The 26,455-nt window shown below is 25.2% G+C and overlaps 3 protein-coding genes across 5 annotated transcripts in view; 1 reads left to right on the forward strand and 2 right to left on the reverse strand.

The window, feature by feature from the left end:
• Nucleotides 1–2,839: 2,839 nt before the first annotated feature.
• Nucleotides 2,840–14,000, forward strand: LOC126897077 (tether containing UBX domain for GLUT4-like). Its single transcript, XM_050670482.1, has 9 exons — nt 2,840–3,066; nt 4,249–4,304; nt 5,266–5,435; nt 5,490–5,649; nt 8,531–8,846; nt 8,912–9,045; nt 12,425–12,648; nt 12,711–12,885; nt 13,747–14,000. The coding sequence occupies exons 1-9, from the start codon at nt 2,986–2,988 to the stop codon at nt 13,871–13,873; spliced, it is 1,443 nt and encodes a 480-aa protein (XP_050526439.1). The 5' UTR covers nt 2,840–2,985; the 3' UTR covers nt 13,874–14,000.
• LOC126897075 (mismatch repair endonuclease PMS2) overlaps nt 6,664–26,455 on the reverse strand; it is a 28,756-nt gene continuing 8,964 nt past the window's right edge. Inside the window, exons 9-14 of one of the 3 annotated variants that reach the window (XM_050670479.1) lie at nt 23,757–24,487; nt 23,543–23,691; nt 21,576–21,676; nt 20,207–20,304; nt 19,493–19,642; nt 6,664–7,388 (exon numbers count right to left, since the gene is read on the reverse strand). In XM_050670479.1, the coding sequence (XP_050526436.1) occupies nt 7,329–7,388; nt 19,493–19,642; nt 20,207–20,304; nt 21,576–21,676; nt 23,543–23,691; nt 23,757–24,487 (1,289 nt within the window). In that variant the 3' untranslated portion in view covers nt 6,664–7,328. Of the gene's footprint in view, nt 7,389–13,894; nt 14,129–19,492; nt 19,643–20,206; nt 20,305–21,575; nt 21,677–23,542; nt 23,692–23,756; nt 24,488–26,455 lie in introns of those variants that run through there. The other 2 variants (XM_050670478.1, XR_007702019.1) reach the window with 2 other exon arrangements.
• LOC126897076 (uncharacterized) lies at nt 14,844–17,675 on the reverse strand. The gene is made up of 3 exons (XM_050670480.1): nt 16,698–17,675; nt 14,985–16,621; nt 14,844–14,927 (listed from the first exon to the last, which is right to left on the reverse strand). The coding sequence occupies exons 1-3, from the start codon at nt 17,230–17,232 to the stop codon at nt 14,862–14,864; spliced, it is 2,238 nt and encodes a 745-aa protein (XP_050526437.1). The 5' UTR covers nt 17,233–17,675; the 3' UTR covers nt 14,844–14,861.

The following is a 26,455-nucleotide window of genomic DNA, read 5'->3' on the forward strand; positions in this document are numbered from 1 at the left end:
GTAGAATGAATTTACAATATATAATTATTAAATGTATAATACTTTAATCATAAAATCTTATATACACCAATGTGGATATGTAGGGCACTTAATACTAATGCCACAATGGCGATGATATGAACAAATAATAAATTATAAATGTGAGTAAGTCTTAAAAAGAAGATAAACAAGCATTATACTTATCGGCTAGTTGAAACGGTAGATGATAATGTTGTATATTGAAAGGATCAATTGAAATCAAATGCAAGTAGTTGATCAACGCGTACAATATGTTGTGAACAGTATTTTAATATATCTCATAAAATATATAGACCCAACGGCGATATACTGAGCGCACAATGATGCGACGATCGTAAAGGTGATATTTTACTTTTACAACAAAACGAATACAAAACTACTCGTTCGCAAGCGCCATAGAGCTTATAGTTGAAAAACGCTAAGATGGCGGCGACAACGCAGACATAGAGAGAAGACCAACAACAACCCGATGTACGACAATATCATTAATAATCATAACACAATTTTTCGACAACACATCAATGTGTATCCAACAATAACATTATAAAATTCTAGCGTTAAGAAACTAGTTTAATCAATTTATTTTTCTTACAAATTTTGTTAGTATCTATCAATCCTTCTGGATAATTAATTGTAATGTACTTAAAAGCGTTTTTTAGATTTTTTTCTAAGTCTAATATCACGAATTTTTAATCCTAGGATTTCATTAAGTGCAAAAATAAGTCAAATCATACATAATTCACAGAATTTTCTTATAAATTCAGGTGACACTTGATTTTATTTTACCTAATATTGAGTGACTAAGGAAAAAACTCTGAAATTGAACGCATCTTCAACATTTATAATTTTTTTCTAATAAGTTTTCCCTATTTACTCGTTTAATATTAAAAAAAAAATTTTTAAAAAGAGAACTCACTCAAAAACTTAAACAAATTGATATGTCACTTGAAAAGGTCATTTTTAACACCTTGTAAGAGTTTTTAGGATAAATATAATTTTGAAAGCTTATCAGCAGAGCTTAATTGTAGTATTTTGAAGCTCAAGGCAAGGTTGAAATATAATATAAGGGGACATCCTTATAAAATGCTATACTATAAGTAAAAAAAAGGTTTGATCTAAAAATCTAAGGCCCTTAATAAACGGTGGCCATAGGAAGCTGCCTACTGTGCCTAATAGAAAATATGGATCTGCGAATCAGTAATCTTAGCTCGAAAGAGTGTAGTATTATCAGTGATGTAAGATTTCATGTTTTTAAAGGCTACTGTTCGCTTACAAGCTCCTAAAATCTCGGTCGGCCTAACTAACTTAAGGAATGGAGAAAGGGAACTCCTATGACTTTATTAGTTATAAAACCAAAAAAAATAGGATGTGCCTATAACAACAATATTAATATATAATTAATAATCAAGTTATGTTTGGGCGTTACCACTTACATTACTAATTAACAACTAAATATTACAATGAAACAAAATGAATACATGTATAAAATTTATAAGTATCGTGGAATTTGATAATCTAACCTGGCCATAACTTCAGTGATCGGACTATAACTGGTGTATTCAACTACCTTCTACCGTTTGACGGAAACAACACAGATTATGTAATCCATCACACGCACTGTAAATCCACCGTATTCACAACACCGTAAAGTTTGCGGGACAACTAGTGTCGGCGTCGATGTGTCTAATCAGCTTGACCATACACCGGTTACAGCTGGTAGATAAGCCAACGACTATTGCCAGTCAGTGAACGGCTTCCCCACTTAAATGTGTAAAACAGGTTAATTAAAAATCCCTTTATTCATATATCATTTTTCTACCATTTCATCAAAATTAAGATTCTAATGAATCATTATTTATGACAAACCTTAAATTTAGCCAAGCGTGAAAAACCTCATATGTACAAAAAATGGATATTAAAAATGTTTATCTCTGAATTAAAAAATACGGTACTTGATGATAGGGTTTTGAAAACATTTTTTTATTTTTTCTAGTTTAATTTTAAGTAATTTTTTTTACTTTGAGGAGTTATCCTGAAAAATTATACCTGAAATATAAATCAACCCAACCTAAAAAATGACATAAAAGTATTATTGATAAATTATACCTTATAGAATTTGATCTATTATAACATGAGAAGTTTAAAAGTATTAAATATTTGTTTATACTGTAAACTTTGACTTATTAAAATAATTTAGTTGTTAAATTTATCACAAACAGTTAGCAAAATTCAATCCACACCCTCCTAAAAATTATCTCTAGGATCTCCCCCATGTTGAAATCAAAATAATATGTTAAAACTACGTTAATATTTGCTAAAACAGCTTTGTTATAAAGATATTGTGTATTGTGAGTATAATTTAAAAAAACTAAGGAGGGCCTATTTTAAAATAATAGGTATTCATAAAGATGTAAAAAAACATTTTAATTTTTTTTTCGTGGTATATACCACTTTTTCTTAGCTCTCACCGAATTGATTTCTTTTAACGATACGTCAAAAGATCACAAATCGTAATTAGTCGAAGACATTAAAAAGCTGATTAAATTTTACACAACTCTGTATTAATTATTAAGTGGAGAAATACGGTCGTCACCCTCAATAAGTCGAGTTGTTACGGTGGTGTATATTATAGTAAGTGTATATATGCTTCCATCAGGCGTCAGTTGTTTGTTTAATGTTTGTTAGTTTAATGTATGCTTTTTGGTATTATGTAACTACATCTAGCGGTAAGAAAAAGCGTTATATTGTATAATTAATTGGTAAGAAGTTGGTGGATCAAATATTGATAGCTTCATACTCTTCCATTATTAATTATGCATTATCACAAAGAATCAGCTGACCTTACTAAGTATTAATTAGTGTAAACAAGTATTTGATTTAAATATTGTTCGTATTAAATTTAAAGATTAAGAGATTAAAAGAAATTAATTTAGAGATTTACTATTTAATTGTCGTTTTGTTTTTATTATGACTACGAATCTGGTAGTTAGTGGAAATAATGGTATGAGAATTCCCGTTAAAGTCAATCCTAATATGTCCATTCTCAATGTAAGTTTAAATTTTCAACAAGTTGTATTATTTTATTTAAAAAAATAGCTAATATAAAAATTTGAAATAATATTGAAAAGTTCTGAGTTAAGTAACTGCATTAATCAATAATACTATTAATTTTCCACCTAATTTGATTCACTATTATTTAAATATTTTAGTTTTTAAATTAAATATAAAAAATTTAGGTATATTTTTCTAATTCATAAAAATGTCAAACTAAAATTTTGAACTTCATAATATTGATACCAATGTTTTTTGGTTTTACTGTTCTTATTAATAAATAGTTTGTAAAAAGAGATGTGTTAAATAAAAATGAGAAATTTAAAATTTTCTGTTAAGTTAATTTTAATTTTTATATTTACTTAAATATAAAAAGTAAAAATTTCTTGTATTGATAAATTTAATGCTTTTCATTCATTTTTAGATCGTTAATTACTCCTATGTAGTTCCTTATAAAATTAAAAAAATTAGAAAAATTCAAGCCAAATTTTATCACTTTTACTTTCTTAAAGATATACTAGATGTTACCAAAATTTTTATATTGTAGAACATTAGTTTGAAAAAATAATTTTTACTTTATTCAATTCCATTACCCAGGTTTGGTTTGATTTCTATATTGTTACTGTATTGAATTTTCCTTGAAATCATAGTATATGTCCTACCATTTTATTTTAATATGCTTTATGGATATTACCCATACATCTTAAAAGGCGTCTATAGTGATTTAAATTGGTTGCAAAAAAAAATTTTTACTGGCCAATATACCTTCCTAAATAGCCATAAAATTTGGTTAATATTAGAGTAGAGTCTTGCAAAGAATTTACTCTATTTAATAACGCCAGATTGAAAATTTTATATATTGTACTATGATAGTTCACCTTAAATTCAATGTAATTTTGAATTTTTTTTGTTGGTAGCAATTGTTATAAACCCATTTTTATAAGACTATATCAATCCAAAAATAACATTAATAATACATAAAAATGAAAAATAAAACATATATATATATATAAATTTGAGAGTTGTGTGTTTATTATATGTTGACTGTTTTATTTCAAAAATTCTAAAATAGTAAATTATCTGAATGACTTTTGTTATATGGTAAGTTTTAAATAACTTGCATGTTATTTATTCATTCAATTTCATGAATATAATTTATATTTTTAAAATCATTTATAGGTACTGGAATTAGCATGTACTAAAATGAAAGTTGATTACAATAATTATGATTTAAAGTAAGCTTCAAATATGCAATTATTAATTTTTGTAGACTTAGTATAACATTTAGATGCTAAATAGTAACTTTCTTTTATTTTTTAATTAACATAGTATATTTTTAGTTTTGTCTTAAAATTTTCTTTTAAAAAAATTACTATTTATCTGGATGGTATGTGTATCTATTATGTACCAAAAAATGGTATGCTTATTTTATTGATAAGGTCAGCTTTTAAATATGTTTACATAAGACACCATTAAAAATAAAAATGTTTTTTTTTGCTCTCTAAAGATAGCTAAAATTTGCTTATCCGTTTTTTATAAATATTAATAAAAAAATAAAGTCTTGAAAATACTTATTAGAATTATTTCATCCACAAAAATATTTTTGTCAACTTATGTATTTAAATTTTTATTATAATTAATAATTCAAAATATTTTTTCAAATTTTAAATACTTCAATTGCAAATAATATATACTGTTAATATATAAACCAAATAAATTTAAATAGCAAACACATTATATGAACATAAAATATTAATCATTATACATATTAACAGTATATATTATTTGCAATAGAAGTATTTAAAATTTGAAAAAACATTTGGAATAATTAATTATAATAAAAATTTAAACATATAAGTTGACAAAAATATTTTTGTGGATGAAATAATTCTAACAAGTATTTTCAAGACTTTATTTTTTTATTAATATTTATAAGTTTGAATAAAAATTTTAAATAATATACTTGAATGTACATTAATAAAATATCACTTATAGATATTAATTTAACAGTTTATAAATAATAAAGTATTAATCTAAAATAAATAAAAAAAAAAAGTTTAATGCTTAAAGATCCTTTTTTGAAACATGACTCTAAAGTCTTGAAAATAGAGCTAAATCTCTTTTCTGGCAAAATTCTCAATTATTATTTGTAATTAAAAAAAAATTTTATTATTGTTATTCATACAATTTTTTTAGGTATCACAACAAAATATTAGATTCTACTAGTATCTTAAGGTTTTCTAATATTGCTAATAATGCTATATTAGAACTAGTACCTACTACAAAATCTAAACTAAAAAGCATTGTTGTTATATGGCTTCAGTTAGAAGATGGTTTGAGATTATCTGGAGAATTCACACCAGACCGTAAGTTTTTTAAAATATTACATTTAAAAAAATGTTTACAATACTTTGATTTAGAAAATTTATGGGAAGTTGTTCAGTCAATATTGAAAGATAAAGTAATTAATTATGAGAGTCCTACTATAATTTATACTAGAATAGAAATTATTGGTAAAGATAAACTACAAAATAAAACACTTAAAGATTTGGGTCTTATAAATGGAAAAGCTTTATTGAGGTTTGTTTTTAATATTTATAAATGATTTAACTTGTCATGGAAATATATTCTAGTCAAATTATTTGTGTACAAAATTAAAGATTAGAACTAAAGTGGTGTAAATCAATTTTCTAGAATTTTTAAGAGATTCAATTATAATTCTTAATTTTATTCATACTTTTATAAAACTATGAATAAAAAAAATAAATATAAATAATGTAAAATAAAATTTGAAAAAACTCTCTAGAATTTATGCTGCTTAACATTATCATATGATCTCCAAAACAATTTTCTTTTCTTTATATAAAAAAAATAACCTAAATTAATGTTTGTATGTAGTCAAAGAAATAAAATTGAAAAAAAGAGTTATAAAATATTAAGTGGATTAATTTGGAAGGTAGTGGTCATTGAGAAATTTTCCACTTAAAATATATAAAAGGCAGAAGTGTTCCTGATTATTTCGAAAATAAAAATCCCTCTATATTTTTCAGTTCATACTGTTAATTAGTCTTTAGCATATAATTTATGTTTTTTTTTTCAAAATATGTTGGGCTACCCCAAAAATTTGTTCATTTTCATATTGCTCTGTTATTTTTTAAATTTAATTGTGATAAAGCTGCATTTATTTTTTTAAAACTCAACTTCAATATTGTTGAATTTTTTCGCTTTTGACAAACTTATTGCAAGTTATATTCCTTCACAAAGCTAACACTTTCTCAAGCAAAAGTCCAGAGAGTATATTCTATTTATAACTTATAAAAAGTATAAATAATTCATGTAAACATCCAACAAAAAAGATAATCATGTAGAGCACTCAAAGTCACTTAGCACCAACGCGTTTTTTTTTACTTTTGTTACAACATGAATGTTATTAAAGCCCAGCAACTAATAACACTAATAGAACACAAAAAAATTACAAATTCTTAAACGTTTCACTCAATTATAAAATAATAAAAACTCATTTTTAGTAGATTTTTATTTTGTATTAATAATAATATAGATAAGTTTTATTTGTTTATATTAACAAAGTATACATATTACCAAAATAGCATGATCAAATTAAGTAATTTAAAGTAGCATTACTCATTTACAATATCGGTAATATTAACTACATTATCCATAATTGCGATATTTTTTTTATTATCAATAATAAACAGTTATCATTTGACATTGATGAACGGGCGGGGATGACAAATAGTACCCAAACACCAATTCTCTTGGGTATGGAAAAGAATGGACTATATATTATACTAAAAGAAACGTCTAGTTACTCATATAACACATAAATGATGAGAATGGGCGCCTACACAAAATTGAGAAATATGAGCTAAAGATAAACTGAACTAATGAATAAATAAAACAAGTGACTAAAATGTAGTTATCACAGTTATATTAAATAAAAAATAAATTAATTGATAAATATGTAAATACCAACTACAAATTAACAAACAAGTATTGATAATAGTTACTTTGACTCAATAAATAATTAATATTTCAATGATATGTATAAAAATATATCTTTTTTTAAATTATATAATTGGTAAAAAAATTACCTACTAGTCATTATCAAATATTATAAAAATAATCTTAACTGAATAAATCACTATCTATAACATAAAGCTATTTTATATTACCTATCATTTCTTAATAATGTTTACCTTTTTATATTTTCAATTTCTCAACATTTTAATTAATAAAACCTACAGAACCGCAGATGAGGTATGAGCACTGGTTAGCTGCGACAACCACCTGAAACAGAACTTGTAAAAAACAAACAACACAAATAATTTTTAACAGTTCCTTCAATCAATTTAAAATTACAATAATACAACTTCTAAATAAATCACAAAAAAAAACTAGGAACTTAAGTTAATTTCTGAACTGAAAAACTTAAAAAAATAAAATATAACACAACAAAAAAATCAAAGTTAACACATTTTCTAAAACTATATATCATTTTTTTTCATTAACCTAATATTTACATAGGGAGATGAGGTGATAGAGAAAACAAGAGCACAAGACATATGGTTCTATATATACTCTTTAAGAAACTACCAAGGGTTGCATTACAATAATATATACAGGATGATTTTTTTTATCATAACCCACTCAAGCTGTCACAGTCACGGATTGTTTATTATCAATTATGACTATCAATAGATATACTTTTTGTATTGTCAGTCAGTGTATATATAAACTCACAACAATGTACTTTACTACCATTGATAATAATAATGCTTTGTACCTGCTAATATCGATGTCATAAAAACCAATTATCTACCTGTATTTGTAATCCTTTGTGTATTATACATGTATATTAACTCAAAAATTTGAAACTTTAAATGTTTATATCTAATAAACAAATAAAGTTATATTAAAAATTCAAATGCCGTTTACTATTAGATTAAAAATTCAAACATTTTATTAAATTCAAAATATATGTTCCCATTTAAAATAACAAAGTTGGCACTCATAAAAAGTATAAGGGATGAACTTAAAAAGTATTACATAGTTAATAATTCAAAAGTGATGTGTAACTAAAGATAATCGAAAAAAAAATGTTTAATTTATTATTATTCTATAAGTAATTGAGTGGATTATGATAAAAAAATCACTCTGTAAATATATATATATATTTTTTTGTTATATTTTGTTGTATTTTTACATTTAGAACTGGTTAAAACAATTTTTAGTTGAAAAAACACTACTATTTACTATTTGCTAATGTTATAATGTAATAACACTTAACCATATTAAATTCTCATATTGTAATACTTAAATTTAAGGTTGAAATAATTAAGGAATATTAAGAAAACTATTAAAAAAAAGAAATTTTTAAGAGGATTTGAATAAGAACCCCCCATGCGTTTTACAACCTGTAAATCATTGAATTTTTTTATAGATTTCTTAACAAAAAAGAATTAGTAGAACAAGCTCATGTGTATGTTCCTGCAGAGAGAAAACCAAAAATTGAAGAAAAATATAATATCCTTGAAAATTCTTCAATTAATCAGTTGAGCAATATTCCCGAATTAAAACAACAACTTTTTGAAAAAAATGAAGGTTGCACAAATTTTGAAGTATTAAAAGAACAACAATTTTTAAAAAAAGATATAATTGAAAAATCTGTCGTTGATAATACACATGTAAAAAATGAGGAGGCTGTAACCAAACTTAGTAATGAAGATCTTAATAATTTTAAAGCATCTATTAAATATGTTAGTATTATTTTGTTTAAAAATTTCATAAAATGTTAATAAATTATTTGAATTAATTCATATAGTTGGACGAAAGAGAAACTCTACTATTTAATATTATGGATGGAACTTCTGTAATTTATAAAGATGAAGAAGATGATTTTTTTGAACCAACTATAAGAGATGTAACTCTTGTTTTCCGAGATTTAAAAAACTACAGGTAAATTATAATTTGATTTAGAGTAATTATTATGTGAGGAATGTCAAAAATACATCTTTTAATTTATAGTTCTAATCAATAATTTTCTCTTGAGTGTTGTTCTTATAATTAAGTTTGATTTTTTTTACATGTATTAGAGTGGTTCTTAATAATAAAACTCAATGTTTTTATTATATTACCCTCTATATTTGTTTAGCCATATTAGAAAGAAATGTAGGCGAATTTTAAAAGGGTTACTCAACTCTTTCTGGCGCAGAATAATGGTTAAAATATGACAATAGATAATAAACGCTTTTGATTTTATTGAATTAACCTCGAAAACTTTTACACTGAGTATTAAAATGTATAGAACCTTAATTACAAAACTTATTATAAATTAGTTATTTTGGAAAAAAATTAATGAAACATAAGAAATTTCCAAAATTTATATAAATATTATTTTTAGTTATCTTAATATATTAATTAGATGATTGAATTTACTATGAAACATTCTCATAAAAAAGATCCATATAATATTTCCTTAAAAAATATCTAATAAAGTTTTACATTGGATCAATCATTTTTCGATTTAGTATATGAAATTATAAGGTATAAAATAAAGCAACTATCAATTTACGTGTATTTTACATGTATTATTAAGTAAATTCTAATTAATAAATATATGTGTAGTATTTAGAATTCACAATTCTACGATTACTACGTATTCATAGATTACTATGATTATTTGTTAAAAATAAAAATGGGTGACATTATTGTTATTTCTTTAATAATATATCCCAAACATTTATTATTATTTAATGATCAATCTTTTCATTTTTTATGGTATTATATCAGATGTATATTATATGTCATTGTGTCAAGTTTTTAGATTTGTTTTAATTAATAGTATAACAATATAAAGAGTTTTTTATTTTTTATTTAATTTAAATACACCTTGAAACCAATTTTATCTAAAAGATACAATGAATAATCAAATTACTGGGAGCGAATTGCCTTCTATAAAAAATAATTTAATGTAATATATATACTTTTTTTTTATATAGCATTTATTAAAATAACAATTAGCTCAACAATTTTAAGCAAAATTAAAAAGTATAACAATCATAATAACATATTATAACGGTACAACAAATGCAACAATTATTGTTAGTATACTCAAAATTAGAAAAAATTAAACATTATTTAAAATTATTGTTAACAGAGCCTTTAATGTCAAACTGAGAACTTATTAAATTAAAATTAATGGAAAGAAAGGAAGAAGAGAAAAAAAATAGATAAATAAATAAATACAAAATAATAATAATAATAATATAATTAGAGATTAAATGGTAAAGCCGGAACTCCTCAGGAAAGATATGATGGAAATAATTATAATAGAAGAACAGAAATTAAGAGTATTAGCTACAGAAGAGGGATTAATATTATGGGAGGCTAAGAGGCTAAATAGTTTATTTCTGCTGTTAATTAGGGCAGGACAATCAAATAGAAGATGAGGAAAATTACATAGAGCTTCACTATCATGTAGGGGACTGAAGGGAACGGAATTTAAGGAAAGATAGAATGCATGGTAAGGAAAAATATTTGACCTAACCTAAGTCTAGAGTACTGAGAAATTATGTCTGGATAAGTCAAGGTTATGAAACCATATATGATCGTATGTCCGATGTATAAAAAAGAAGACTCGATGAAAACAACTAACTATAGAGGAATTTCATTTTTAGACACCTGTTATAAAGTTCTGTCAATGATAATCCTGCAAAGGCTGGAAGTATATGCTAACGATATAATTGAAGACTATCAAAACGGCTTTATGAGAGGGAAATCTACCATATATCCCATTTTTATTAACAGACAATTGTTAGAAAAGTACTACGAGTATGGTAGAGAAGTGCACCTTTGCTTCATGGACTTTAAACAGGCGTACAACAGTATTAGAAGGGAAAAATTATGGACAGTACTGGAAGAATTTAGTATACCAATCAAATTAATCCAGCTGATAAAAGAGTGCAATACCAAAACATACTGTAAAGTAAAATTTGCGAATAAACTATCAGAAAGTTTTGAAGTTGGAGCTGAACTAAGACAGGGAGATGCACTTTCTCCCGTACTTTTCAATCTGGTGTTATAAAAAGTAATTAGATCTCTCCCCGATAGTGTTCTGGGACAGAACACTATCTCGGCATCGCAGATGATATTGTTATAATTGGTATTTCCTGAAACGAAGTGGAAAGGAGGACTGCAGACCAAATAAAAGCAGCGGAACCAATTGGATTAAAAGTTAATCATGAAAATACTAAGTACCTAGTAGTATCAAGAGAAGCGAGAGCACAAGCTGATTTGCTAGTGGGTGGATATGTCTTTCAACAAGTAACAGATTTTAGGTACTTAGGAACTAATATAAACAGCTGAAACAATATGCACAATGAAATTAAATTGAGAATTGCATCAGGGAACAAGGGATATTTGCATTTGCGAAATTATTTAAATCCAAACTACCGTCCAGGCAGTCTAAAGCATATCTATACTCCAAATTTTTACGACCAGTTTTGACGTATGGGTGTAAAATCTGGTCAGTGATTAAGGGAGATTAGAAGATAAAAAATGTTGAAAAAAAAAGTACTACGTCGAATCTATGGTCCTGTAATGAAGAGTGGTGAATATAGAAGAAGAATTAACCAAGAATTGTACCAAATGTTTAATAAGCCCATTATTAGTTCATTTCTAAAAAGTAAAAAGTTAGAATGGGCGGGTCATATTTGGAGGTCTGAAGGTATGGTAAAAAACCTGTTTACTGGAAGACTAAACGTTAAAGACCCAGGAGTCGACCAAGACAGAGATGGACGGACAGGGTGAAAATGGATCTCATGGAAATTTCAGAAGAAATAAGGATTGAAGATAACGATAACAGAGATAGGTAGAGAGGTGTGGTTGAGGCAGCGAAGGTCTTAAATGGACTGTAAAAGCTGGAGAAAAAGAAGATATGTCTTTTTAAATAATTTATTTTAAAGAACGGAAATCCTTTTGATATTGCTATTGCTTATTTATTGAAAATATAAAATTACTGCAAATACCAAAACGATCGGTACTAATGTTAATACCAAATACAAATAAGGATTTAAAATACCAGTTTTAATATATTTAATTATGTCTCAATAAATTTCATTATTATACATAATAATTTTTATTTGATTTAACTATCTTTATTTTTTTTTTATATATATTTTGAGCCATAAAAATTTAAAAGTAAAATTATAACACTAATTAAAATAATACATTAACCCACTTACTGAAGCTTGTGTATGAAATAATATATGTATGTATTAATGTATATTTTTTATTATAATTATATGCATATATAATGAAATTATGTGTGTTAAAGATCTCAACTAGATGATGGACAATTATGTACAAATGCAATGAAAGAATTAGAAAAAACTCAAAATCAATTAAATATATTACACAAGTACAAAAAGTGTATTGTAAGAATACATTTTCCTGATCGATTAGTGCTGCAAAGTGTATTTAAGCCTACAGATAGTATTGGAGATGTTACTAACTTTATCAGAAAATATTTGATAAATGAATCAATGGATTTCCATCTTTGTAAGAACATTTCAAACATTTTCTTATCAAAATTTATATAATATCATGTTTATAATTTTTAGTTACTGCTCCGCCTAAAACTATTTTAAAAGAAAAGAAAACTCTTTTAGAATATAAATGTGTGCCTTCAGCAATGATTCATTTTTCAAGTGAAATAGAAGGTGGTTATTTAAAGCCAGGTGTTTTAGAAAATATTGTGTCAGCTAATCAAGCATCAATTGCAGCTTATCTAGTGAGGTGAGCCTTTTTTTGATTTTAACACATTTTCAAATATTCAAAAAAAAAACATAGTATATTTGACTTAAGGCATAACCATATAACACAGATAGCATTTGAAAAATGTATGGGTCAATACAATTTTTTCATTAGAAGTAGTATTTATAAACATCTTTCATTCGGCATACTTTATCTAATTCAGAATATATATAAGGAAATAGGAGATCATGTAGCTTTTGGAATAGTCCACCAATTTTTTAAAATAAAACACTATCTAAAGATTGCATCGAAGGGTTTTTTATTACTGTCAGATATCATTATACTTGACCCAACTATGCCACGTCACTACTGTGCCACGACCCCCTGTGCTGGGTTTTTATAATTGACACTACAACTATACTTTCTCTTATATGTTCGTTCCCTATCCTATCTTTTCTAGTCACTACTCATTCATCTCAGCTACACTATTGCTCTATTCTCTTGTCAAATGTCCAACACTAACCCATACATCATAGCTAGTCTCATTATAGTCTTATAGAACACACCTTACTGCCTCATTAAAATTCTTTTATTGCATAACACACCAGACGCTTCTCTCTAGTTCAACCACCCAAATTTAAACATATGTCTTACACCCTCGTCAATGCCACGGTTCTTATGCATCAATAAAAAACAAATCTGCACGAAAATTTGGTTTCCCAAATTATATTTTCGACTGTGTTGAAAAGTATCTGTATACCGGTATATTTATTCATAATATTTTATTTTATTTATAAGCAACACTTATGAATTTTTTTTAAAAAATGTTTTATCATCTATAATTAAAGACTTACCTAATTTATATATATATATATATATAAGCTTTTACAAATTTTTTTCCAGCAAAGAAAGGAAAAATAATGAAATAAACACAAACACGGAAAACATTGGAATAATTCAGGATCCACATGATAGAAGACATGTTAAAGAAGAACAGAAAATTAAACCTAAATGGTTTAAATTTAAATAAAAATTATTTATCATATTCTAATAAATTATAAGCATATTCGATTTTATTTTATTTTATTGTTATTGTGTGTAATAAATAACTGCATTTGATAATTATTATTATAATATAAAAACATATCTTTCTTTAAGCCCTGAAAAAATTTACAACATTTTTAAATAATAATTTGTATATTTTTGTTGACAATTAATTTGATTTTTGACCAAGCAATTGAAGGTTTACTAAATGTCTCATTGTGGGTCTTCCATGAGGGCAGTTCTAGAAAATGTCAATTATTTGAATAAATAATAATAATAAAAACTTTTTATAATAACTTTACTAAAGCAAAAGAAATAGTTTTATATAGTTATTTAATAGTATATTATAGTGATGGGAAATATTGAATAGTAACTATCAAACTATAAGATAGTAGGGTGGTCCTTATTTTTCAAACTCAATTTTTTTAAGACAGTACCCTCTAGATTGGTTAAATACTATTAAAATGTAATGTAGGTAAAATTTGGAAATTTTTATTCAACCCCTTCTGGTGCCGCATTAGGGTTGAAATATGGTACTTGATGGTTGTTTTTGCTTTTTTTGTGTTTAACTCGACAACTATTACACTTAGCGCTAAAATGAATAGAATATTAATTATAGAACTTATTATTGCCTACAAATAAAGTAATAACAATATTTTTTATAAATTTATTATATTTTGAGAAAAATAACTTAACATAAAAATTTTTCAAAATTTAACATAAATATATTTTTTTAAATATTTTAATATTTTTACTGAGTGGTTGAAATTTCATTAAATTTTCATGTAATCTTTTTTTATAAAATTAATATTAAAAAAAAAAAGCTAAGTAAAAAATTGTATAAAATAACTATATAATAATTTCATGAATATTAACTAAGATTAAAAAAAAAAAAATGTATAATCCATTCTATCAACACATAATTATTACAAAATTCATAGCACATTTATCTACATGGAACTAGTATTTGTCTTTTAATATATTTTTTTTAATGTTTCTCTATCACATTTTAGATATTTTTTTTGATAGTCTTGGACGGTCTAAAAATTTAAACGATATAATTAAGTTAAGTTAAAAATAAAAATTGTTAAATTTACCTGCAATAAAAATTGTTTTTGTTCTTCGTCTTTAGTAAATTTATCATTATATTCTTCCATTAGCTTGACTCCTCTCTCAGCTGTGTCGTTAACTATTTTCAATGATTTGATTATTTCTCTACCTGTTTTGAAGTCTTCCTGATAATTCCAATAAGCTGGATCAATGCTTAAAAAAATTGTTTGAATTTTAAACCGCTTAAACATTTCAATTGATTTGGAAGTTATTAAATCAGTTGGTAGGTCTTTTTGAAGAAAATTGGGGACATCGTCTGGTGTAAGAGTTAACTTTTTATTCAGATTAGTTTCTTCATCATCATCATCATTATAACTTAAAATTTTTTCAGCCATTTTGCGTTTTGTATTATAGTCTATACGATTGTCAAATAAGGAAAAAGTAATACATTCTGGATTTAAATACCACAAATGATTAGTTATTTTTTTTAATGCCACGTCTGCGATTTTTTTATTTTGTAATTTATAAGATTCTAATTTTCTAAGAAATAATATGTCATTAAAAGGAGCTTCTATAGCTTTTGGAGATGAAAACCAAGCTTGAACGTAACATTTTACAATAAAACAACAAATATCCTTTAATGATGTTTCTTCTCTGCTGTCTAGTTTAAATTGATTTTTAAACAAAAATATTTTTAAACAATATATTGCTTTAGCCATCCATCTGGCTAAATGATAAGGACCCGGTTTTCGAAAAGCATTTCCCCTTTGAGGAACACCGCCCAAAAATATAATAACAAGTTCTAAAAACTCTTGATAATCATCTCGGGGGAGATATTCAGTAATTTTACTTTTTGCATATAAAATAATTTCATCGGCTTCATCTTTTAAAATATTATGAACATAAGTATCAGAAATTGATGTAGAGAATTTTGTTTTATCAATTGTTTCCCATTCTTGTTGAAACCTCTTGAATAATAATATTTCTGGTCCGGTTGAAGGACATAATTTGGTATCTGAAAATACGCCTTGTAAAACAAGTTCATAAATATGATGTCGGCATGCTAAGAATAAAATTTCTCTTCCAAGACGTTGCTCTAACAAAAAACACGCCCCATTCAACCTTCCCGTATTAGAGGCCGTAGTATCAAATGTGAAAGCCTGTACTTTTTCCAATAGTGACCATTTGACTAAAGCGTCATAGACAGCTGATGATACTTCTAAACCTTTCCCAGAGGGTATATAAGGGACTCCAAGAAGCTGTTCAAAATTTAAGGCGGTTGCAATAATAGGGAGGCGATCGACTTTTTTTTTCCCTGTAAGGTCTGGAAGCATTTTTGAATCCCAATGGATCACAACAAAATTCAAATTTTGTTCATGAAATTTAGAACTAATATTTTCTGCAATTTTTTGTCTATAATGTTCACGGGACCTTTTAATTGACGATCGGTTTAAAACATATATGCTGGGATCTAATGATAAGGCATTCAAACATGCAGTTAACAAATGAACAGCATCCCTATCACTTATTTTACACCTATCAAGAGTGGCAGATAATCTAGAAGTTAAATGTTCTTTTCTACCTCTTTTATTTTTTGACGGACCTGCTACTGGTGAAAATTGTCTCTCTTCTTCACTTACGATTTCCATATCACATGAATCCGATGAAGTACATGAATATTTTTCTAAATTAAATCATATATAATTATTAAAAATATAATAAACAATGTTTATTAAACATTCATTATTTTTAAAAATTACCTTCTAATAAAGTCTCTGTATCTGAGTGAGGTATAAGTATTTTATTTTTCTGTTCTTGTCTTATTTGCATTTTTTTTTCTGCTTGGGTTAAACTCATATCTACACCCATCATACATCCGGGACGTCCCTTAGTTCGTTGAAGTCGCAAAAAATCAATATCTTCTTGGATCTTCATTAGACTGATTGCATTAACATGAGCTATATCAAACAATTCTTCGATTTGGTCTACAAAATTTTGTTCTCTTTTCTTGTATAAGTCGCTGGTCCTGGTTTTATTTTTCTCTAAATTTCTTAGTTCATCGTAAAACTTTTTTAATTTTCTTATAATATTAGCTGGATCTTGCGTAGGTATTCGAGCTTTTTTCCAGTAAATTAGACATCCGTCAACAGCAAGCGCCGCACTTTCATGCAAATTCAATTTTACAAATCTTAAATTATAATACAATACACTCAAAACATTTTTAACTGAAGGTAATTTACTTCCAGTAATTTGATAATTCATTGCTCCTACTAAATACACTTGGTTACGTGACATATTTAAATAAAATAAAATTTCAAAAAAACTGTATCACTAAACTAATATTTTAACAAATCTTAAAACTTGACACAATAATAAGCAAAAAACTAAATTACAAGAAAATATCTGATATTAGTCCATGAAAAATGATTATTGGTAAGAACTTTTATTGTTACCTATTATTACACAAACAATAATAATGCCACAATTCTTATCTTCTATGGATAATCACAGTAAATTCCACACGTTCAAAATAATAAGTATAGCATTTAGAACAATACAGGTAAACTGATATTTGATTTTTGCGCCATAAATTCTAATACATCAATATATAATTGCACTAACGTGAAATATAATATGAGTTTTTTTAGGAAATATTACTAAAACCAATTTTAAAGGAAAAACTCGATGAAACTTCAACCACTCAGTAAAAATATTAAAATATTTAAAAAAATATATTTATGTTAAATTTTGAAAAATTTTTATGTTAAATTATTTTTCTCAAAATATAATGAATTTATGAAAAATATTGTAATTACCTTTTTTGTAGGCAATAATAAGTTCTATAATTAATATTCTATTCATTTTAGCGCTAAGTGTAATAGTTGTCGAGTTAAACACAAAAAAAGCAAAAACAACCATCAAGTACCATATTTCAACCCTAATGCGGCACCAGAAGGGGTTGAATAAAAACTTCCAAATTTTACCTACATTACATTTTAATAGTATTTAACCAATCTAGAGGGTACTGTGTAAAAAATATTAATAAAAAATTTCTTCTTATATGATTAAGGACCACCCTAATAAGATAGTCTATGCTAAAAATAAACTATTCGGTTGTATAAACATAATTAAAATTGTTAATCGATAGTTTATAATATTTGAAAATACCCATTACTAATTTTTACTATTAATAATTGTATAATAATTTACTTTAAGTATTCGTTAATTATCTTCTTGTTATATTTAAATGTACTGAATAAAAATTTTAGATAGAACTAATCGAATATTTTTTGAAACCATTCGATAGTCTATTCGAATAGTTTATGCTAAAAATAAACTATTTAGTTGTATATAAACAATTCGAATAATTATTCGATAGTTTAAAATATTCGAAAATACCCATCAATAGTATATTACTATTTGTAATATATTAATTGTAGAATTTTTTTGGCTAACCGCTTAAAATTTAATGTAAAGAAAAAAAAACATACTAAATAACTCTTTTAACAATCACTAAAATCTGGCGCTATATACTACACCTTTTAATATAGATATAAATAGATTTTTTCTTTCTTTTTTAAAAAAATGATATTAGTTATTCTTAAAAATATTGAAAAATTTCAATAAATATATATATATATATATATAATATTATAAAACCAAATTTTCTAAAAAATATTTCTATGTTTTATCATTTTTTGTACATTTTATATCTGAGCGCATGGTAGTACTTGAAGATAATGATACAATTTGATTGGTTTTTCCAACCCCCGTATCACTGTTTCCTACTAATCAGCTGTACTAAGATTCAGATCATATGTACAGTACATTACACATAAGTTATATTTACTAAACACTTAAAATATAACTTTAGTGTATCGTTAACATAAAATAATAGCTTAAATTTATTATAAAAATATCTCACTAGTAACTAAGGTACACTATTGCTTGTGCCTCCTTCAGGTAATTAAAACTCATTTAAGGAGATAGGGATAATATTTGGATAGACGTTAGGTATCTTCCGATTCTTGGTTCTAAACAAATGATCCCTGAATATTAAACGAACTCCTAACACTTTTAATGCTTCCTCTAATATATTTAATCTTTTTTCGTTATTCCACTTATCCATCTAAGCATTCTCATATCTGCTACACTCGTTCTTTGCTCTACTTTCTTATCAATCGCTTATAATATAATCCAATCCATACAACATTTTATCTCACATAATTCTCTCTACTTGATACAGCGTTTTTTTGTACAAATGATCTTAGATATTATAACACATACTTAGTATATTCCTTCTTATAATAATTCTTAATCCCATTCTATTAAGTGTCAATCTCCGCTTATCAAGCCTTTAGTTAATTTATAGGGAAAGTAGATATAACTACATGATAGGAGGAGAATGGAAATTTTTCTTTTTTCATAAGAACAATTATATTGGTACTAAAATTTATGATATTTGTTATTAAATTAAGTACTTTTTTTTAAATCATGGAATTCAATATAACTATGTAATCAATAAGCAGTATACCAAAATAAATTTTGTATTTACCCATGGTTGCTCAATTACGCCCATATGGTCAATTATTTTTCTCATATCTTTAGCGGTTAATACAGAACCAATCATAACTGACTTACGACAAGCACGGGAAGCAAACATAGATCGAACTCTGGATGGCCTGCATAATGTTTGTGGAGCGTCCTTAAAAAATATGTCAAGATTTTCATGTAAATTATGCAATTATACGACGATTTACATTACAATGGAAAGTATAAAGATAATAGATCATTTTTTCATAATTATCTAGATAATGGTACCATCTATTTTTTTATTTTGTAATTCACAAAAAAAGAAAAAATTAATTAAAAATAAATAATATTTAGATAGTTTTTGATAGTGTATATTTTCTTAATTTTGAGTTCATATAAAAGACTCCACATAATTTAAATGCTTTATAAATTTTTAATAAGCTTATAAGTTATTAGGTCTAATTGTACATATAAGTTTTCAAAATCTATAGGAAAAATTTGGATAAAACAGTAGACAACTGCTGGATTGCAGAATTAAAATACAGTGATATTACCGAATATAATTCAAAATTATATAATAAAACAAAAATAAGCAATATTTTAAAGATATTTTCAAATTAAATAATCATAAAATGTTTGAAGTTCTTTTTAACAAAAAATGGTGTTTGAATTTTCAATATAACTTCATCCACTTCTTAATTGAAAAATATATATTAATAAAAATACAATGGAATACCTGTAACATAAAAATTAATTCTTCGACATCTTCTTTACCAAATTGGCAATTTTTACTCATTGGTATCGTGGTTAGTTTAATTTTTTTTGTAGTTTCAGCTACAAAAAAATTTAAAAAAAGTATATAAGCATGGTAAAATTGAGGATTGATCCCAATTGGAGAGATATGAGATGTGGCCTATGTAGAATAAGTGAAAGAAATAGGCGTATCTTATATTAAGGAGAAGACGAATGTGGCACTTGAGTGAGGTGCTAAAATGAAGTGTCAAATTGAAATTATGATAAAAATTTTTATGAACAATAGCTATAATTTACTAAGAATTTTATAATCCTCTAGCAGACGCTTTCACAACCATATTATTAACATCAAATGTGCAGCTATCATTCTTAAGAATTTTATTATCATCAACCAGACGCTTAGATAAGCATATTTCCAACATAAAAGGTATCACTGAACAATAACGATCACTGTTATGAATAAAATAACATCACCGGTGGTATTTCACGCCTACGCATTTATTCTTTACTATATAACCGGTTCAATGCTCCGTAACCTGTCACAAACGTTGTTTCGTCTAGTAGCCGATGATGAAATTCTTAGAAAATAATAGCTATTGTTCATAAAAATGTTTATCATTATTTCAATTTGACACCTCATTTTAGCACCTCACACAGTACCACATTCGCCTTCCCCTTAATATAGGTCACGACAATTTCTCACACTCTTTCCACATAGGCCACCCCCTTTCTCCCCTTATTGGGATCAAACTATTGATTTACCCTACTTTATGTTATGAAAAAAATTTTGTGAAAATACAAATTAAACTCAACCTAACCAACATTGATGACTATAATTACAGTTGATCTATTACACATAGACCATAAAATATATAAAGCTCACTATTTTATAATTACTTTTATGTAATTAATACCTGTTGAATTTTCAAAAAATTAATTTAAAATTAACGTTTTTATAAAATGTGATCACTAACTAAATAGTAGCCTGTCATAGTTACCGCACTGTACTTTCAGTCTATGTTAATAAAAAATGTTAACAATATTCATTAATAACATTTAGATTTTAAGATATTAACACTATTCACTTTTTTGAGACTACTCACATTGCCCAGACTACCCCTATTATACTCTTCAACTTATCATAATTGTATATCTATGTCGAAAGTAATCATAGGAATCAATTGATTCCTGGGACTAATTTCATTGTGGTTCAGGATCGGTCGGCGCAGACCTAATTAATTAATGTAAATGCTTTTAATGCTATGTCTTGACTAATACGTTATTTTAATATACTAAATAAAATCTAAGGCTAACTTAAAAAAATAGATGTAAATGATTTTAAAATACTTAACCATTTTCATTAATATCAAAATCAAATCCATTCATTCTAAAAATATTTAAGTTTTCCATTAAAACCATTTCGTTAATGGAAGTAAGATCTAATTGTTGAGGTCTGCAAAAACAAAATAAAAATTCGTAAAAGTATTTTTTGATATAATATTCTAACTATATAAAATCTCCAAAAAAAAATTAGTATAAATATCGTGGAAATAAAAAAACTTAACTGGAACATGTAATGATTTTTTATTTATCATAATCCAATATACATATTTTTGAATTGCTAGTTTGTGTATTTATAAATGTTAACTCACAACATTGTGAAATATTATAAACAAGTAGCGACATCATAAACAAGCAATTAGCTACCTTTATTTAAAATCCCTTGTGCATTGTACATGTATATGAACTCAAACATTTAAAGTAAATGCATGCAACTTTTTTCTTTACATGTATTCATAAAATAAAAAGAAAACCACATGTTTTACATTGTTTCCACTTAAAACTTAATTTTCGTTAAAAATTTTATTTTTGTAAATACAACAAATTTCAGTAAATAAATCATTTTAAAGGCTTTCTAAAAAAATTTTACTTACATCCAACTGCGTATTTTTTTTTCTACATGTCATTTGGATAATTATGTTGAAAAAAATTTTCATGATAAAAATATTCAAACCACATGTAAATAATGATAATTTTTAAGCACCGTAAAATTAGCTATTTTTGGTTTCTTTTTGGTAATTTACTGTCAAATAAGTACATTTTTTTAATATGCTAGATATAAATCATATGAAAACGCATATTTTATGTTCTTTTAACTAATTTATTTAGAAACGTAATATAGATATTTAGAAACTTACCAATAAGATCCTAAACATTTTCTATTATGTTGAGGTTTTGGGAATGAATAAATGGATTGCATAGAAAAGTTGTTTTTCGATAAGGTTTTAGTATTTATTACATATTAAATTTTGAATTGTTTCATATTTGATTGACGAAAACAATGCAAGATTACCAGCATATGTTCCCTTTTTATTTAATAAAATAAATAAGTTGAACAAAAATCACATTAAAACAATTTTTTTTAAATAAATTATTAAAAATAAAAGGTTTTTATATAATAAGGTTACCAATATTGCAAATTTGCAAAAATATGTTTTATTTTATTTTCTAAACTTCTAAACGTAAATGTAAGTAAAAATTAAGTTAAAAATCACACCAGCGCAAAATAAACGGTTTTCTTTTAAGATTATTAATATATCATATAAAAAAAAAAGTTAATGCATTGACTTGATGAATTAAACGTTTACGATTGCGTACAAGCCAAAATCTAAATGCATGAAATATAAAATTTGAAGGTGTTTTATACTTTTGTCTACTACTGTTAGTAATATCCTAAAATTTTGTAAGAAAAGTTCAAAAAAATGCTTATTTTGAAAAAACATTTTTTTTTGTATTATAAACAAAAAAAGAATTTTTTAGCGTAGTCCAAACCTTAAAAGTATTAAAAAAAAGAAATGCAAAATATTCGATGGATTATATAGAGTGTAACAGATTTAACAGACAAATCTTGTTAATCATTAACAATTATCATTTTTTTTAAATAAAAATTTTTTTTTTTGTATTTGTATACTACATTAAAACCATATTTTTTATTACTTTTACGAAGTTATTTTTATTATTTTAATATTTCAAAATACATTTTTTTTGAAAAAAAATATTGATGTGTCGATAAAAATGTTCTGACAAGTGCCCATTAAGTTACAAGAATTTTAAATCATTTAGTGAACATGGAGTGCAGGTAAAGTATGCATTATAAGTGTATACTAGAATGCTTTGTACCCATCAACATATGTGTTCATATGTTAGTATACAATTGCAAAATTTGAAATAAAAAAATTACAATGAAATTATTATTAAAAGAAAAACATAAGATTTTAGTTAGATCGGTTCCACCAGTATATCTATGTGTATAACTTACAAAAAAAGTTTTTGACTAGTTATCTTAGTGTTTAGTTGAAGTATTTCAAAATTATATTTTTCATCTGTAGCATGCTGATCAACAATAAATAAATCTCCATCAAGTTTTGTTATAATAAAACCCAAATTAAATTGTCCAATAATACTCATCTTTAAAAAAATTATAAATGGATTACCATTTTACTAATTAACACAAATTTTCTATGAAATTTTACTTGTTTAAACATATCCTTAGTTATTTCTCTACTTAATTCATTTTCGGCTTGTTGATTTTTACCAGGATCAATTGTAGCAAAAAATTTTGTTTTAATATTTTGATTTTTTTTTTTTTTATTATTGAAATATGTAAAATATTCTTTGATGTTATTAATATTAATTTCAACCGCAAAAATTCTTCTGTGTTTTGAAAAATTTGACTCGTCTATTTCAATTGATTTATTGTGGTTAATGGGTAAATTATTATGAATACTTGCAATAACTGTATTACCAGAGCATTCATTTTTTTTTTTTAAATTCTTATGTTTGATATGACAATCAAAAGTTTGTAAAGTTTTTTCACGTGTTTTTAATTCTTCACTGAGTATAATGTTGAACAAATCACAACTATTGTCACTAGTTACATTTTTCAAGTTAAATGAAGTTATACAGTTATCATGATCATTATTTATATCAATAGATTCATTTATTTTGTCATTATAGGAAATAATTGTATTAGTGTAATTCATTGTATCACTACCACAGATATTTGAATGAAAGATTTTTCTGTCTATTATTTCACTAACACTAGAAGAAACTTCTTGGGTTTGTTTAGATATATTTTTTGTTGCAGTGGAAAAATCTTTGAATTTTTTTAAAATACATTTGGGCTCATTTTCCATTTGTTTAGAACTCTGGCTATTATTTCTTTCTAAATTATCTATTTCAAATGCTGAATCTAACTTAGGTTCTGAAATAATTATCGATATGAAACAATTTAGTATTTTAATAAGTTATATAAAATAAAAGAATATCACTAGAGTTTAAACAACTTTATATATTAATAGATTTAATTATCTAAACTTTTAGGGATATTTCAATACTCCCTTGCACTTCCATAAATATACCACTATTAGCACACATAATTAGGACTAGGAACACAAATGATTTCAGTTTTGAACGCCCCCTATATAAGGGGAAATTGTCCAATTTTAATAAAAAGTATGTCAAATGAAAAATGTACTTATAATGTATTTAGAAAAAAAAATTTATGCTGATATATACATTTTTCAAAAAGTTATAGCATTTTTAAGTTGAAAATTTAAAATCCAAAATCGAAAATTTTAACACAAAAATAGTGTTTTTTTAACTACGGCAGCCGTTTAAATGTTGAAGAAAAAGTGTCGGGACAAATTTTTTTTTTCATTTTATAGTACATAAAATAAGCTTTAATTTGATATATGTTTGAAGGACGCAGTATTTCCGGAACATTTTCAAAAATTAAGTTGAAAAAGTTAATTTTTGTCAAAAAGTTGCCATTTTAAATCCCCCCCAATGAGCAGGTTAAGCGATAGATTTTCAAAAAAATGATATCAAATGAAAGGTAGATATCTAAGGTTTTAGTATAAAAAAAAATTATGTTGATTTGTTAATTTTTCAAAAAGTTATGGAAGTTTTAAGAAAAAAAAGTGAAAAAATTTCGAAAATTAGCGATTTTTAAATTTGTAATTTTTTTGGATATTTCCCCCATTTGCGGGGAACGAGGGAATTTTTTTCAATTTTTAAGGGTAATGTCTTCAACTAGATACGATTTGTAAGGTTTCAAAAGATAAGATATCAGAACAAATATAAAAATAAATACTAGATATAAAAAAATTGCCAAAATTCGAAAATAGTTTGTTTCCTATCCCAAAACATAACAACTACAATTTTTTTATAAAATATTTATAATGACAAGTGTATGATCAGTTGGTTTCGACATGAAAAAATAAAATTATCCAACATTTAACTGTTGAAATAACAGAAGGCTAAATAGCAAAATTAGAAGATTTAAATTTTGTTCCCATTAGTTTAAAAATATTTTTAAACATATTTAAAATATTATAACTCATAAAATCATTTAAAAAAATTAAATCAGAGATTAAAAAAAAAATATTAAAAACTATTTTTTCAAAATACTCTTTTTATATTAAAAGAATTATTAAAAGCTTTAACTATTCATATAAACTAACACTCATAAATATAAGCAAAAATAGTAAAACAAATGATGGTACCAAGTTTAATTAATCAAATGATATGATTAATTATTCAATTCAGATTATTAACTCAAATAATTTTAACCAAATTAAACAAATTTCCTAACTATAGTCAATTCAGAAAAACCAAATGGAACATCAGAATTTGAAGCTCGGTACTACTACTAGATATCCACAAATGAGTGACTAAATCTTGGTCCACACAAAGATAGTAGAATAATAAAACAAATATAACTCTATAAAATTGCTGATACTTTCATGATAAATTAACAGTTAATATCACTTCATTTGCATGGTAATAGTTCTCAATAGTAACTATTAACAAGTAGATTTAGTTTAAGATGTATAATCTTAAAGGAAAATGTGTTTATTCGTAAGACACAAATTGATTATTACATTGTAAAGCAATTCTTATAAATATTATCAGATTAAAAATATATAAACCTATTTTAGCTTCGATGCGAAGCTGAGAAGGTATTAATTTTACTATGATGTGTTTCTTTCTTTTTTTTTTTTTTTATGTCTGTTGCCACTTTTTCTCAGCTCTCACTGGACCGATTTCTTTCAAAAATACGTCAAAAGATCACAAATCGTATCTAGTTGAAGACATTACCCTTAAAAATTGAAAAAAATTCCCTCGTTCCCCGCAAATGGGGGAAATATCCAAAAAAATTACAAATTTA

This window comes from Daktulosphaira vitifoliae, unplaced genomic scaffold, assembly GCF_025091365.1.
Source record: "Daktulosphaira vitifoliae isolate Bord-2020 unplaced genomic scaffold, ASM2509136v1 Scaffold_1, whole genome shotgun sequence".
Lineage (NCBI taxonomy): Eukaryota > Metazoa > Arthropoda > Insecta > Hemiptera > Phylloxeridae > Daktulosphaira > Daktulosphaira vitifoliae.

Excerpts from the sequence above, each read along its gene's own strand:
- LOC126897077 (XM_050670482.1), top strand. The coding sequence starts at position 2,986 with ATGACTACGAATCTGGTAGTTAGTGGAAATAATGGTATGAGAATTCCC. Across the intron at positions 3,067-4,248 it reads CTAATATGTCCATTCTCAAT|GTACTGGAATTAGCATGTAC; the intron begins GTAAGTTTAAAT and ends AATCATTTATAG. Across the intron at positions 12,886-13,746 it reads ATTGCAGCTTATCTAGTGAG|CAAAGAAAGGAAAAATAATG; the intron begins GTGAGCCTTTTT and ends ATTTTTTTCCAG.
- LOC126897076 (XM_050670480.1), bottom strand. The coding sequence starts at position 17,232 with ATGTCACGTAACCAAGTGTATTTAGTAGGAGCAATGAATTATCAAATT. Across the intron at positions 16,622-16,697 it reads TACAGAGACTTTATTAGAAG|AAAAATATTCATGTACTTCA; the intron begins GTAATTTTTAAA and ends GATTTAATTTAG. Across the intron at positions 14,928-14,984 it reads AAAAACAATTTTTATTGCAG|ACCGTCCAAGACTATCAAAA; the intron begins GTAAATTTAACA and ends TTAAATTTTTAG.